General features: G+C 45.1%; 1 protein-coding gene across 1 annotated transcript in view; it reads left to right on the top strand.

Moving 5' to 3' along the window:
• The window catches only part of LOC139414862 (ras-related protein Rab-10), a 40798-nt gene that overhangs the window by 9113 nt on the left and 16298 nt on the right, over positions 1-15387 (top strand). Inside the window, exon 2 of the mRNA XM_071162442.1 lies at positions 11891-11951. Coding sequence (XP_071018543.1) covers positions 11891-11951 — 61 coding nt within the window. The remainder of the gene's footprint in view (positions 1-11890; positions 11952-15387) is intronic.

Here is a 15387-nt window from a genome sequence, read left to right as displayed (position 1 = left end):
CTATTCTCTCTCTCTACTCTCTCTACTCTCTCTATTCTCTCCTCTCTCCTCTCTCTCCTCTCTCTTCTCTCCTTTCTTCTCTCCTCTTTCTCTTTCCTCTCTTCTCTCTTCTCTCTCTCCTCTCCTCTCCTCTCTCTCCTCTCTTTCTCTTCCCTCTTTCTCTTCTCTCCTCTCTCTCTTCTCTCTCTCTTCTCTTCTCTCTCTCCTCTCCTCTTCTCTTTCTCGTCCCTCTCTCTCCTCTCTTCTCTCTCTCTCCTCTCTCCTCTCTCGCTCTCCCCTCTCTCTCTCCTCTCTCGCTCTCCCCTCTCTCTCTCCTCTCTCGCTCTCCCCTCTCTCTCTCCTCTCTCGCTCTCCTCTCTCTCTCTCCTCTCTCGCTCTCCTCTCTCTCTCTCCTCTCTCGCTCTCCTCTCTCTCTCTTCTCTCCTCTCTTCTCTTTCTCTTCTCTCTCTCCTCTCTTCTCTCTCTCTCCTCTCTCTCTCTATTCTCTTTCTCTCCTCTCTCTATTCTCTCCTCTCTTCCCTCTCTCTCCTCTCTTCCCTCTCTCTCCTCTCTTCTCTCTCTCTCCTCTCTATTCTCTCTCTCTCTCCTCTCTCCTCTCTCTCCTCTCTCCTCTCTCTCCTCTCTCTTCTCTTTCTCTTCTCTCTCTCCTCTCCCCTCTCTCTCCTCTCTCTCCTCTCTCTTCTCTTTCTCTTCTCTCTCTCCTCTCTTCTCTCTCGCTCTCCCCTCTCTCTCTCTCCTCTCTCGCTCTCCTCTCTCTTTCTCTTCTCTCCTCTCTTCTCTCCTCTCTTCTCTCTCTCCTCTCTCTCTCTCTCTATTCTCTTTCTCTCCTCTCTCTATTCTCTTTCTCTCCTCTCTCTATTCTCTTTCTCTCCTCTCTCTATTCTCTCTTTCTCTTCTCTCTCTCTCCTCTCTTCTCTCTCTATTCTCTCTCTCTACTCTCTCTATTCTCTCTCTCTACTCTCTCTCTCTCCTCTCTCTATTCTCTCTCTCTCCTCTTTCTCTTCTCTCTCTCTCCTCTCTCTCTCTATTCTCTTTCTCTCCTCTCTTCCCTCTCTCTCCTCTCTTCCCTCTCTCTCCTCTCTTCCCTCTCTCTCCTCTCTTCCCTCTCTCTCCTCTCTTCCCTCTCTCTCCTCTCTATTCTCTCTCTCTACTCTCTCTACTCTCTCTACTCTCTCTCTCTCTCCTCTCTCCTCTCTCTCTTCTCTCCTCTCTCCTCTCTCTCCTCTCTCCTCTCTCTCCTCTCTCTTCTCTTTCTCTTCTCTCTCTCCTCTCTCCTCTCTCTCCTCTCTCTTCTCTTTCTCTTCTCTCTCTCCTCTCTTCTCTCTCGCTCTCCCCTCTCTCTCCTCTCTCGCTCTCCTCTCTCTCTTTCTCTTCTCTCCTCTCTTCTCTCTCTCCTCTCTTCTCTCTCTCCTCTCTCTCTCTATTCTCTTTCTCTCCTCTCTCTATTCTCTTTCTCTCCTCTCTCTATTCTCTCTTTCTCTTCTCTCTCTCTCCTCTCTTCTCTCTCTCTCCTCTCTTCTCTCTCTCTCCTCTCTTCTCTCTCTATTCTCTCTCTCTCCTCTCTCTATTCTCTCTCTCTCCTCTCTCTATTCTCTCTCTCTCCTCTCTCTATTCTCTCTCTCTCCTCTCTCTATTCTCTCTCTCTCCTCTCTCTATTCTCTCTCTGTCCTCTCTCTATTCTCTCTCTCTCCTCTCTATTCTCTCTCTCTCCTCTCTATTCTCTTCTCTATTCTCTCTATTCTCCTCTCGCTCTCCTTGCTCTCCTCTCTCCTCTCTCCTCTCTCTCCTCTCTCCTCTCTCTCCTCTCTCTTCTCTTTCTCTTCTCTCTCTCCTCTCTCCTCTCTCTCCTCTCTCTTCTCTTTCTCTTCTCTCTCTCCTCTCTTCTCTCTCGCTCTCCCCTCTCTCTCCTCTCTCGCTCTCCTCTCTCTCTTTCTCTTCTCTCCTCTCTTCTCTCTCTCCTCTCTTCTCTCTCTCCTCTCTCTCTCTATTCTCTTTCTCTCCTCTCTCTATTCTCTTTCTCTCCTCTCTCTATTCTCTCTTTCTCTTCTCTCTCTCTCCTCTCTTCTCTCTCTCTCCTCTCTTCTCTCTCTCTCCTCTCTTCTCTCTCTATTCTCGCTCTCTACTCTCTCTATTCTCCCTCTCTCCTCTCTCTATTCTCTCTCTCTCCTCTCTCTATTCTCTCTCTCTCCTCTCTCTATTCTCTCTCTCTCCTCTCTCTATTCTCTCTCTCTCCTCTCTCTATTCTCTCTCTGTCCTCTCTCTATTCTCTCTCTCTCCTCTCTATTCTCTCTCTCTCCTCTCTATTCTCTTCTCTATTCTCTCTATTCTCCTCTCGCTCTCCTTGCTCTCCTCGCTCTCCTCGCTCTCATCGCTCTCATCGCTCTCATCGCTCTCCTCGCTCTCCTCGCTCTCCTCGCTCTCCTCGCTCTCCTCGCTCTCCTCGCTCTCCTCGCTCTCCTCTCTCTCCTCTCTTCTCTCTCCTCTCCTCTCTCCTCTCTTCTCTCTTCTCTTCTCTCCTCTCTCTATTCTCTTCTCTCCTCTCTCTATTCTCTTCTCTCCTCTCTCTATTCTCTTCTCTCCTCTCTCTATTCTCTTCTCTCCTCTCTCTATTCTCTTCTCTCCTCTCTCTATTCTCTCCTCTCTCTATTCTCTCCTCTCTCTATTCTCTCCTCTCTCTCCTCTATTCTCTCTCTCCTCTATTCTCTCTATTCTCTCTCTCTTCTCTCTTCTCTCTCTCCTCTCTCTATTCTCTCTCTCCTCTCTCCTCTCTCTATTCTCTCTCTCCTCTCTCTCTCTCTCCTCTCTCTCTCTCTCCTCTCTCTCTCTCTCCTCTCTCTCTCTCTCCTCTCTCTATTCTTTCTCTCTCCTCTCTATTCTCTCTGTCCTCTCTCTATTCTTTCCCTCCTCTCTCTATTCTTTCTCTCCTCTCTCTATTCTCGCTCTCCTCTCTCTATTCTCGCTCTCCTCTCTCTATTCTCGCTCTCCTCTCTCTATTCTCGCTCTCCTCTCTCTATTCTCGCTCTCCTCTCTCTATTCTCGCTCTCCTCTCTCTATTCTCTCTCTCTCTCTCCTCTCTCTATTCTCTCTCTCTCTCCTCTCTCTATTCTCTCTCTCTCTCCTCTCTCTATTCTCTCTCTCTCTATTCTCTCTCTCTCTCTCCTCTCTCTATTCTCTCTCTCTCTCTCTCTCTCCTCTCTCTATTCTCTCTCTCTCTCCTCTCTCTCTATTCTCTCTCCTCTCTGCTCTCTTCTCTCTCTCCTCTCGCTCTCTTCTCTCTCTCCTCTCCTCTCTTCTCTCCTTTCTTCTCTCCTTTCTTCTCTCCTTTCTTCTCTCCTTTCTTCTCTCCTTTCTTCTCTCCTTTCTTCTCTCCTTTCTTCTCTCCTTTCTTCTCTCCTCTTTCTCTTCCCTCCTCTCTCCTCTCTCTCCTCTCTCTCTCTCTTCTCTCCTTTCTTCTCTCCTTTCTTCTCTTTCCTCTCTTCTCTCTCTCCTCTCTCTCCTCTCTCCTCCTCTCTCCTCCTCTCTCCTCTCTCCTCCTCTCTCCTCCTCTCTCCTCTCTCCTCTCTCTTCTCCCTCTCCTCTCCTCTCCTTTCCTCTCTCTTCTCTCCTTTCTTCTCTCCTTTCTTCTCTTTCCTCTCTTCTCTCTCTCTTCTCTCTCCTCTCTCTCCTCTCTCCTCTCTCTCCTCTCTCTCCTCTCTCTCCTCTCTCTCCTCTCTCTTCTCTCTCTTCTCTCTCTCCTCTCTTCTCTTCTCTTTCTCGTCCCTCTCTCTCCTCTCTTCTCTCTCTCTCTCTTCTCCTCTCTCGCTCTCCCCTCTCTCTCTCCTCTCTCTATTCTCTCTCTCTCTCCTCTCTCTATTCTCTCTCTCTCTCTCTTCTCTCTATTCTCTCTCTCTCTCCTCTCTCTATTCTCTCTCTCTCTCCTCTCTCTATTCTCTCTCTCTCTCTCCTCTCTCTATTCTCTCTCTCTCTCCTCTCTCTCTATTCTCTCTCCTCTCTGCTCTCTTCTCTCTCTCCTCTCGCTCTCTTCTCTCTCTCCTCTCCTCTCCTCTCCTCTCCTCTCCTTTCTTCTCTCCTTTCTTCTCTCCTTTCTTCTCTCCTTTCTTCTCTCCTTTCTTCTCTCCTCTTTCTCTCCTCTTTCTCTTCCCTCCTCTCTCCTCTCTCTCTCTCTTCTCTCCTTTCTTCTCCTCTTTCCTCTCTCTTCTCTCTCTTCTCTCTCTCCTCTCTCTCCTCTCTCCTCTCTCTTCTCCCTCTCCTCTCCTCTCCTTTCCTCTCTCTCCTCTCTTTCTCTTCCCTCTTTCTCTTCCCTCCTCTCTCCTCTCTCTCCTCTCTCTCCTCTCTCTCCTCTCTCTCCTCTCTCTCCTCTCTCTCTTCTCTCTCTTCTCTCTCTTCTCTTCTCTTTCTCGTCCCTCTCTCTCCTCTCTTCTCTCTCTCTCTCTTCTCCTCTCTCGCTCTCCCCTCTCTCTCTTCTCTCTCTCCTCTCTCGCTCTCCTCTCTCGCTCTCCTCTCTCTCTTCTCTCGCTCTCCTCTCTCTCTTCTCTCGCTCTCCTCTCTCTCTCTTCTCTCCTCTCTTCTCTTTCTCTTCTCTCTCTCCTCTCTTCTCTCTCTCTCCTCTCTCTCTCTATTCTCTTTCTCTCCTCTCTCTATTCTCTCCTCTCTTCCCTCTCTCTCCTCTCTTCTCTCTCTCTCTCCTCTCTCCTCTCTCTCCTCTCACTCCTCTCCTCTCCTCTCTCTCCTCTCTTTCTCTTCCCTCTTTCTCTTCCCTCCTCTCTCCTCTCTCTCCTCTCTCTCTCCTCTCTCTCCTCTCTTCTCTTCTCTTTCTCGTCCCTCTCTCTCCTCTCTTCTCTCTCTCCTCTCTTCTCTCTCCTCTCTCGCTCTCCTCTCTCGCTCTCCCCTCTCGCTCTCCCCTCTCGCTCTCCCCTCTCGCTCTCCCCTCTCGCTCTCCCCTCTCGCTCTCGCTCTCCTCTCTCCTCTCTCGCTCTCCTCTCTCTCTCTCCTCTCTCTCTCTTCTCTCCTCTCTTCTCTTTCTCTTCTCTCTCTCCTCTCTTCTCTCTCTCTCCTCTCTCTCTCTATTCTCTTTCTCTCCTCTCTCTATTCTCTCCTCTCTTCCCTCTCTCTCCTCTCTTCTCTCTCTCTCCTCTCTATTCTCTCTCTCTACTCTCTCTACTCTCTCTACTCTCTCTACTCTCTCTATTCTCTCTCTCTCCTCTCTCCTCTCTCCTCTCTCTCCTCTCTCCTCTCTCTTCTCTTTCTCTTCTCTCTCTCCTCTCTCCTCTCTCTTCTCTTTCTCTTCTCTCTCTCCTCTCTTCTCTCTCGCTCTCCTCTCTCTCTTCTCTCTCTCCTCTCTTCTCTCTCTCCTCTCTTCTCTCTCTCCTCTCTTCTCTCCTCTCTTCTCTTCTCTCCTCTCTTCTCTCTCTCCTCTCTCTCCTCTCCTCTCTTCTCTCTTCCCTCTTTCTCTTTCTCTTCCCTCTTTCTCTTCCCTCTTTCTCTTCTCTCTCTCTACTCTCTCTATTCTCTCTCTCCTCTCTATTCTCTTTCTCTCTCCTCTCTCCTCTCTCTCTCCTCTCTATTCTCTTTCTCTCCTCTCTCTCCTCTCTCTCCTCTCTCTTCTCTCTCTTCTCTCTCTCCTCTCTTTCTCTTTCTCTCCTCTCTCTATTCTCTCTCTCCTCTCTCTATTCTCTCTCTCCTCTCTCCTCTCTCCTCTCTATATTCTCTCTCTCCTCTCTCTATTCTCTCTCTCCTCTCTCTATTCTCTCTCTCCTCTCTCTATTCTCTCTCTCCTCTCTCTATTCTCTCTCTCCATTCTCTCTCTCCTCTCTCTATTCTCTCTCTCCTCTCTCTATTCTCTTTCTCTCTCTCTATTCTCTTTCTCTCCTCTCTCTCTATTCTCTTTCTCTCCTCTCTCTCTATTCTCTTTCTCTCCTCTCTCTCTATTCTCTCTCTCTACTCTCTCTCTCTCTCTCTCTCTACTCTCTCTATTCTCTCTCTCTCCTCTCTCTATTCTCTCTCTCTCCTCTCTCTCCTCTCTTCTCTTTTCTCTTTTCTCTTTTCTCTTTCTCTATTCTCTCTCTCCTCTCTTTTCTCTTTCTCTTCCCTCTTTCTCTTCCCTCTTTCTCTCTCTATTCTCTCTCTATTCTCTCTCTCTCCTCTCTCTATTCTCTCTATTCTCTCTCCTCTCTATTCTCCTCTCTCTTCTCTTCTCCTCTCTTCTCTTCTCTTCTCCTCTCTTCTCCTCTCTTCTCCTCTCTTCTCCTCTCTTCTCCTCTCTTCTCCTCTCTTCTCCTCTCTTCTCCTCTCTTCTCCTCTGCTCTCCTCTGCTCTCCTCTCGCTCTCCTCTCGCTCTCCTCTCGCTCTCCTCTCGCTCTCCTCTCGCTCTCCTCTCGCTCTCCTCTCTCTCCTCTCTCTCCTCTCTCCTCTCTCCTCTCTCCTCTCTCCTCTCTCTCCTCTCTCTCCTCTCTCTCCTCTCTCTCCTCTCTTCTCTCTCTCCTCTCTCTCCTCTCTTCTCTCCTCTCTTCTCTCTTCTCTTCTCTCTTCTCTTTTCTCTTTCTCTTCCCTCTTTCTCTTCCCTCTTTCTCTTCTCTCTTTCTCTTCTCTCTCTCCTCTCTTCTCTCTCTCTCCTCTCTCTCTCTATTCTCTCTCTCCTCTCTCTATTCTCTCTCTCCTCTCTCTATTCTCTCTCTCCTCTCTCCTCTCTATATTCTCTCTCTCCTCTCTATATTCTCTCTCTCCTCTCTCTATTCTCTCTCTCCTCTCTCTCTCTATTCTCTCTCTCCTCTCTCTCTCTATTCTCTCTCTCTATTCTCTCTCTCCTCTCTCTCTCTATTCTCTCTCTCCTCTCTCTATTCTCTCTCTCCTCTCTCTATTCTCTCTCTCCTCTCTCTATTCTCTCTCTCCTCTCTCTATTCTCTCTCTCCTCTCTCTATTCTCTCTCTCCTCTCTCTATTCTCTCTCTCCTCTCTCTATTCTCTCTCTCCTCTCTCTATTCTCTCCTCTCTCTTTCTCTCCTCTCTCTCTTTCTCTCCTCTCTCTCTATTCTCTTTCTCTCCTCTCTCTCTATTCTCTTTCTCTCCTCTCTCTCTATTCTCTTTCTCTCCTCTTTCTCTATTCTCTTTCTCTCCTCTTTCTCTTTCTCTCCTCTCTCTCTTTCTCTCCTCTCTTTCTCTCCTCTCTCTTTCTCTCCTCTCTCTCTATTCTCTTTCTCTTCTCTCTCTCTATTCTCTTTCTCTCCTCTCTCCTCTCTCTATTCTCTATTCTCTCTCCTCTCTATTCTCCTCTCTCTCTCCTCTCTCTCCTCTCTCTCCTCTCTCTCCTCTCTCTCCTCTCTCTCCTCTCTCTCCTCTCGCTCCTCTCGCTCCTCTCTCTCCTCTCTCTCCTCTCTCTCCTCTCTCTCCTCTCTCCTCTCTCTCCTCTCTCTCCTCTCTCTCCTCTCTCTCCTCTCTCTCCTCTCTCTCCTCTCTCTCCTCTCTCTCCTCTTTCTCTTCTCTTTCTCTTTCTCTTTTCTCTTTCTCTTTTCTCTTTCTCTTCCCTCTTTCTCTTCCCTCTTTCTCTTCCCTCTTTCTCTTCTCTCTCCTCTCTTCTCTCTCTCTCCTCTCTCTCTCTATTCTCTTTCTCTCCTCTCTCTATTCTCTCTCCTCTCTCTATTCTCTCTCTCCTCTCTCTATTCTCTCTCTCCTCTCTCTATTCTCTCTCTCCTCTCTCTATTCTCTCTCTCCTCTCTCCTCTCTCTCCTCTCTATTCTCTCTCTATTCTCTTTCTCTCCTCTCTCTCTATTCTCTTTCTCTCCTCTCTCTCTATTCTCTTTCTCTCCTCTCTCTCTATTCTCTTTCTCTCCTCTCTCTCTATTCTCTTTCTCTCCTCTCTCTCTATTCTCTTTCTCTCCTCTCTCTCTATTCTCTTTCTCTCCTCTCTCTCTATTCTCTTTCTCTCCTCTCTTTCTCTCCTCTCTTTCTCTATTCTCTTTCTCTCCTCTCTCTCTATTCTCTTTCTCTCCTCTCTCTCTATTCTCTTTCTCTCCTCTCTCTCTATTCTCTTTCTCTCCTCTCTCTCTATTCTCTTTCTCTATTCTCTTTCTCTCCTCTCTCTCTATTCTCTTTCTCTCCTCTCTCTATTCTCTTTCTCTCCTCTCTCTATTCTCTTTCTCTCCTCTCTCTCTATTCTCTTTCTCTCCTCTCTCTCTATTCTCTTTCTCTCCTCTCTCTATTCTCTTTCTCTCCTCTCTCTCTATTCTCTTTCTCTCCTCTCTCTCTATTCTCTCTCTCTCCTCTCTCTCTATTCTCTCCTCTCTCTCTATTCTCTCTCTCTCCTCTCTCTCTATTCTCTCTCTCTACTCTCTCTCTATTCTCTCTCTCTATTCTCTCTCTCTCCTCTCTCTATTCTCTCTCTCTCCTCTCTCTATTTTCTCTCTCTCCTCTCGCTCTCCTCGCTCTCTTCTCTCTTTCTCCTCGCTCTCTTTCTCTTCTCTCTTTCTCTTTTCTCTTTCTCTTTTCTCTTTCTCTTTTCTCTTTCTCTTTTCTCTTTCTCTTTTCTCTTTCTCTTTTCTCTTTCTCTTTTCTCTTTCTCTTCCCTCTTTCTCTTCCCTCTTTCTCTTCTCTCTCTCCTCTCTTCTCTCTCTCCTCTCTCTCCTCTCTTCTCTCTCTCTATTCTCTTTCTCTCCTCTCTCCTCTCTATATTCTCTCTCTCCTCTCTCTATTCTCTTTCTCTCCTCTCTCTCTATTCTCTTTCTCTCCTCTCTCTCTATTCTCTTTCTCTCCTCTCTCTCTATTCTCTTTCTCTCCTCTCTCTCTATTCTCTTTCTCTCCTCTCTCTCTATTCTCTTTCTCTCCTCTCTCTCTATTCTCTATTCTCTCCTCTCTCTCTATTCTCTATTCTCTCCTCTCTCTCTATTCTCTATTCTCTCCTCTCTCTCTATTCTCTCCTCTCTCTCTATTCTCTCCTCTCTCTCTATTCTCTCCTCTCTCTCTATTCTCTTTCTCTCCTCTCTCTCTATTCTCTTTCTCTCCTCTCTCTCTTTCTGCGCTCTCTCCTTTCACCCATTAACAAGTCCAATACAGCAAATGAAAGATGAACATCTTGTTAATCTACCCATGGTGTCCTATTTCAAAAATGATTTACAGCGAAAGCACAACATATGATTATGTTTGCTCATAGCCAACTCAAAAAAACACAGCCATTTTTCCAGACAAAGGTGGAGTCACACAAAGCAGAAATATAGATCAAATTAATCACAAACCTTTGATCTTTATCAGATGACACTCATAGGACTTCATGTTACACAATACATGTATGTTTTGTTTGATAATGTTCATATTTATATCCAAAAATCTCAGTTTACATTTGCGCCGTACGTGCAGTAATGTTTTGATTCCAAAACATCCGGTGATTTTCCCAGAAATACTCATAATAAACATTGATAAAAGATGCAAGTGTTATTCTCATAATTAAAGATAGACTGATCCTCTATGCAACTGCTGTGCCAGATAAAAAAATAAAATATAAACTTTACGGAGAACGGCGCTCAGCACCCCAATACGGCCAAAGACAACTCCGCCATCTTGGAGTCAACATTAGTTAGAAAAAACACTAAATATTCACTTACCTTTTGATGATCTTCATCAGAAGGCACTCCCAGGAATCCCAGTTTGACAATAAATGACTGATTTGTTCCATAAAGCCCATCATTTAGCCACTTGTTAGCGTGTTCAGCCCAGTAATCCATCTTCATGAGGCGTGACCATTTCCTCCATGACGACAACTCAAAATGTTCCGTTACAGGTCGTAGAAACAAGTCACAACATGTCTGCAATCAATCTTTAGGATGTTTTTATCATATATCATCAATAAGGTTCCAACCGGAGAAATTCATTGTCTGAAGAAAAGCATTGGAACGGGAGCAAACTGTCGGGAGTGCGCGTCATGAGACCGAGTCTCTCTGCCAGACCACTCACTCAAATAGCTCCTATGAGCCCTCCTTTATGATAGAATCCTCAACAGGTTCTAAAGACGGTGACATCTAATGGAAGCCCTAGGAAGTGCAATCACATCCATAACTATCAGGGATTTAAATGGGCACTGTTTTGAAATTCGACTTCTCACTTCCTGTTTGGATTTCTTCTCAGGCTTTTGCCTACCATAGGAGTTCTGTTATACTCACAGACATCATTCAAACAGTTTTAGAAACTTCAGTGTTTTCTATCCAATAATAATATGCATATATTAGCATCTGGGACAGAGGAGGCCTTTCAGTTTGGGCACGCAATTCATCCAAAAGTGAAAATGCTGCACCCTACCCCAAAAGGTTAACTACCTGTTACTCTTATCTTATTCATATTTTTTATACGCCATTGTTAGTTTGGGGCTTGTGAGTAAGCATTTCACTAAGTTCTACACTTGTTTTCGGCGCATGTGACTAATACAACAGGTATCAAATTTTATTTGGCGCTTGTGACAATTTGAATGGGCCACTATCATGCACCTGTCTCATTCCAATGGTGTTCGATGGGCTTGAGTTCAGAGCTCTGTGCTGGCCAGTCAAGTTCTTTCACAACGATCTCGCCAAACCATTTCAGTTTTTTTTGCCTTTTTCACACCGCTTGATATAGAGGTCCTGGATGGCAAAGAGCTCGGCCCTAGTGATATATGGTCCGCACTACCCTCTAGCTCAATTTGATCAAAGGCGGTGCTATTGTCAGTGGTACAGCTGTTTAACCTTTTCAGGATTTGACGGCCCGAAGGCAGTGTTTCGCCGCCCTTCACGACTGTGTGTGTATTTGGACCATTTAAGTCTAGTCATTTGGACACCGAGGAACTTGAAGATCTCGATATACTCCACTGCCGCCGCTTCAACATTGATGGGGCGTGCTGTCACTTCATGGTTTCTGAAATTAAAATATTTTCTGCTCTTTGAAGCTGATGTACAAAACCCAAACTAAACAAATCGTAGAAACATTGAATGGATCTAACCCTTATTAGGCTTGCTTTAAATTAGAATGAAAGATCTACACTGAGTGTAAAAAAATAAAAATAAAAACATTAAGAAAAGCTTCCTAATTTTGAGTTTCATCCAATTTTTCCCTCAACAGCCTCAATTTTTCAGGGCATGGACTCTACAAGGTGTCGAAAGCGTTCCACAGGGATGCTGGCCCATGTTGACTCCAATACTTCCCACAGTTGTCTCAAGTTGGCTGGATGTCCTTTGGGTGATGGACCACTTTTTTCTCCTTTTATTTAACCAGGTAGGCCAGTTGAGAACACCTTTATTTAACCAGGTAGGCCAGTTGAGAACACCTTTATTTAACCAGGTAGGCTAGTAGAGAACACCTTTATTTAACCAGGTAGGCTAGTTGAGAACACCTTTATTTAACCAGGTAGGCCAGTTGAGAACACCTTTATTTAACCAGGTAAGCCAGTTGAGAACACCTTTATTTAACCAGGTAGGCCAGTTGAGAACACCTTTATTTAACCAGGTAGGCTAGTTGAGAACACCTTTATTTAACCAGGTAGGCCAGTTGAGAACACCTTTATTTAACCAGGTAGGCCAGTTGAGAACACCTTTATTTAACCAGGTAGGCCAGTTGAGAACACCTTTATTTAACCAGGTAGGCTAGTTGAGAACACCTTTATTTAACCAGGTAGGCCAGTTGAGAACACCTTTATTTAACCAGGTAGGCCAGTTGAGAACACCTTTATTTAACCAGGTAGGCCAGTTGAGAACAAGTTCTCATTTACAACTGTGACCTGTCCAAGGTAAAGCAAAGCAGTGCGACATAAACACCACAGTTACACATTGTGAAGGTGTAGGCTATATTACATGGATTTATTCGACTTTCTAATGTGTTTCTCTGTAGAGGTCACTACTCTAAAGGAGGTATGTATTGATGTGTTTCTTTGTGTTTTCCAGGAATAGACTTCAAGATCAAAACTGTTGAACTCCAGGGAAAGAAGATCAAACTACAGATATGGTGAGTGGAGGAGGTGTTTGTACAGGGTCAAATGGTATCTTTGTTTCTACTGGCCCGGCCATGGTGTCGTTTTTAAAGACATTGGGTGATGCAGGGCCTATTCAGCAGGGCCTATTCAGCAGGGCCTATTCAGCAGGGCCTATTCAGCAGGGCCTATTCATGGGTTGTACGTTTCGTCACTATTGGTTTGAACTTTTGTTTTATGACTAATGCCCGACTGAGCGTTCTACTCAATGCATCGTCAATAATTGCTGATGAAGATTTGGTTTATAGTGCTGTGACTTGGAAAACACAATGACATTTAAAAAAGAGGCAAATAATTAGTAGTTCCCTAACCCTTTGCCATCTTTGATGTCGCCATATTTACTTTGGATGTAGTATAACTTAAGCTAGCTAAGATTGAGGGGACACCATCTCATTTTAGCATTGACAGCTATTTTTGTCTCTAAAGTAAATTTGACGACATAAGTGGCAAAGTTGTTTCCTACTAATTATTTGGCGACTTTAGCAATGTCATCGTATTTTCAACCCACTATAGTGTGAAGTTGATGAAACAGTCATTAGCTCCTGTTCTACTGTTGTAGAGGTCGACCGATTTATGATTTTTCAATGCCGATACAGATTATTGGAGGAACAAAAAAAGCCGATACCGATTAATCAGCCAATTTTTTTTATATATTTTTAATTTATTTGTAATAATGACAATTGCAACAATACTGAATGAACACTTATTTTAACTTAATATAATACATCAATAAAATCAATTTAGCCTCAAATAAATAATAAATAAATAAATAAATGAAACATGTTCAATCTGGTTTAAATAATGCAAACAAAGTGTTGGAGAAGAAAGTAAAAGTGCAATATGTGCCATGTAAGAAAGCTAACGTTTAAGTTCCTTGCTCAGGACATGAGAACATATGAAAGCTGGTGATTCCTTTTAACATGAGTCTTCAATATTCCCAGGTAAGAAGTTTTAGGTTGTAGTTAATATAGTATTTATAGGACTATTTCCCTCTACCATTTGTATTTCATATACCTTTGACTATTGGATGTTCTTATAGGCACATTAGTATTGCCAGTGTAACAGTATAGCTTCCGTCCCTCTCCTCGTCCCTACCTGGGCTCGAACTAGGAACACAACGACAACAGCCACCCTCGAAGCATCGTTACCCATCGCTCCACAAAAGTCGCAGCCTTTTCAGAGCAAGGGGAACAACTACTCCAAGTCTCGGAGCGAGTGACGTCATCGATTGAAACTCTATTAGCGCGCACCCCGCTAACTAGCTAGCCATTTGACATCGGTTACACCAGCCTAATCTTGGGAGTTGATAGGCTTGAAGTCATAAACCACTCAATGCTTGAAGCATTGTGAAGAGCTGCTGGCAAAACGCACGAAAGTGCTGTTTGAATGAATGCGTACGAGCCTGCTGGTGCCTACCGTCAGACTTCTCTATCAAATCATAGACTTAATTATAACATAACACACAGAAATACCAGCCTTTGATCATTAATATGGTCGAATCCGGAAACTATCATTTCGAAAACATTTTGTTTATTCTTTCAGTGAAATACGGAACCGTTCCGCAATTTTATCTAACGGGTGGCATCCCCAAGTCTAAATATTGCTGTTACATTGTACAACCTTCAATGTTATGTCATAATTACGTAAAATTCTGGAAAATTAGTTCGCAACGAGCCAGGCGGCCCAAACTGTTGCATATACCCTGACTCTGTGTGCAATGAACACTAGAGAAGTGACACAATTTCACCTGGTTAATATTGCCTGCTAACCTGGATTTATTTTAGCTAAATATGCAGGTTTAAAAATACACTGCTCAAAAAAATAAAGGGAACACTAAAATAACACATCCTAGATCTGAATGAATGAAATATTCTACATAGTTGAATGTGCTGACAATAAAATCACACAAATTATCAATGGAAATCAAATTTATCAAATCACACTAGAGGCTGATCCAACTTTGATGTAATGTCCTTAAAACAAGTCAAAATGAGGCTCAGTAGTGTGTGTGGCCTCCACGTGCCTGTATGACCTCCCTACAACGCCTGGGCATGCTCCTGATGAGGTGGCGGATGGTCTCCTGAGGGATCTCCTCCCAGACCTGGACTAAAGCATCCGCCAACTCCTGGACAGTCTGTGGTGCAACATGGCATTGGTGGATGGAGCGAGACATGATGTCCCAGATGTGCTCAATTGGATTCAGGTCTGGGGAACGGGCGGGCCAGTCCATAGCATCAATGCCTTCCTCTTGCAGGAACTGCTGACACAGTCCAGCCACATGAGGTCTAGCATTGTCTTGCATTAGGAGGAACCCAGGGCCAACCGCACCAGCATATGGTCTCACAAGGGGTCTGAGGATCTCATCTAATGGCAGTCAGGCTACCTCTAGCGAGCACATGGAGGGCTGTGCGGCCCCCCAAAGAAATGCCACCCCACACCATGACTGACCCAATGCCAAACCGGTAATGCTGGAGGATGTTGCAGGCAGCAGAACATTATCCACGGCATCTCCAGACTCTGTCACGTCTGTCACGTGCTCAGTGTGAACCTGCTTTCATCTGTGAAGAGCACAGGGCGCCATTGGCGAATTTGCCAATCTTGGTGTTCTCTGGCATATGCCAAACGTCCTGCACGGTGTTGGGCTGTAAGGGCGGGCCAGTCCATAGCATCAATGCCTTCCTCTTGCAGGAACTGCTGACACAGTCCAGCCACATGAGGTCTAGCATTGTCTTGCATTAGGAGGAACCCAGGGCCAACCGCACCAGCATATGGTCTCACAAGGGACCTCTATACTGTTGTCTGTAGACCGAGTCATTAGCTGTGCAGTAGAACAGGGGCTAACGGAAGCTTTGTAACGTGACGACCAGGACTGTCCCCCCCCCCCCCCAAAAAAAAAATAAAATGTTGTCACCCGAGAGTCGTCCTGTTCTTTCGACCAATCGATTGGTCTAAATGTTGCGACTTATTTTTCCATACATAGACACCCTTTGTGTTTGAATAAATCAACAACATAGGCACTGAGCTTTTCTGATGCTTTCAGCACACTGTTTGATTAATTAAGACACAAATGGATGAAGAGCCTGATGGTCACACTGTGTTTAAAACAATGACAGCACAGTGCCTGTGTGACTGGCGCATGTTGTCCCTCTCTCCTCCCTACTACAGAGAAAAGGCACCACAGCAGAGCAGTGTTTATCACGCTGTCCATGGTGTAGCTGCAACATCATTTCAGCCATTCAGTTCCTTGTTTCTGTCTGCAAAGTTCTGTTACTGAAATCCCATTTTTTTCTCTGAAAAACATTCCCTCAACCCCTCGCTCTCTTTATGTGAAACGTGTGAGTGTCGGTATCAATAAATTGGTTCTAACAAACTCTGAACACAGTAACACATGACAGCAAAATGGATGTGGAT

The sequence above is a fragment of the Oncorhynchus clarkii genome, chromosome 8, assembly GCF_045791955.1.
Source record: "Oncorhynchus clarkii lewisi isolate Uvic-CL-2024 chromosome 8, UVic_Ocla_1.0, whole genome shotgun sequence".
NCBI classification, from domain to species: domain Eukaryota; kingdom Metazoa; phylum Chordata; class Actinopteri; order Salmoniformes; family Salmonidae; genus Oncorhynchus; species Oncorhynchus clarkii.
Note: the sequence above shows the minus strand (reverse complement) of the source record. Positions and strands in the feature narration are given on the sequence as shown.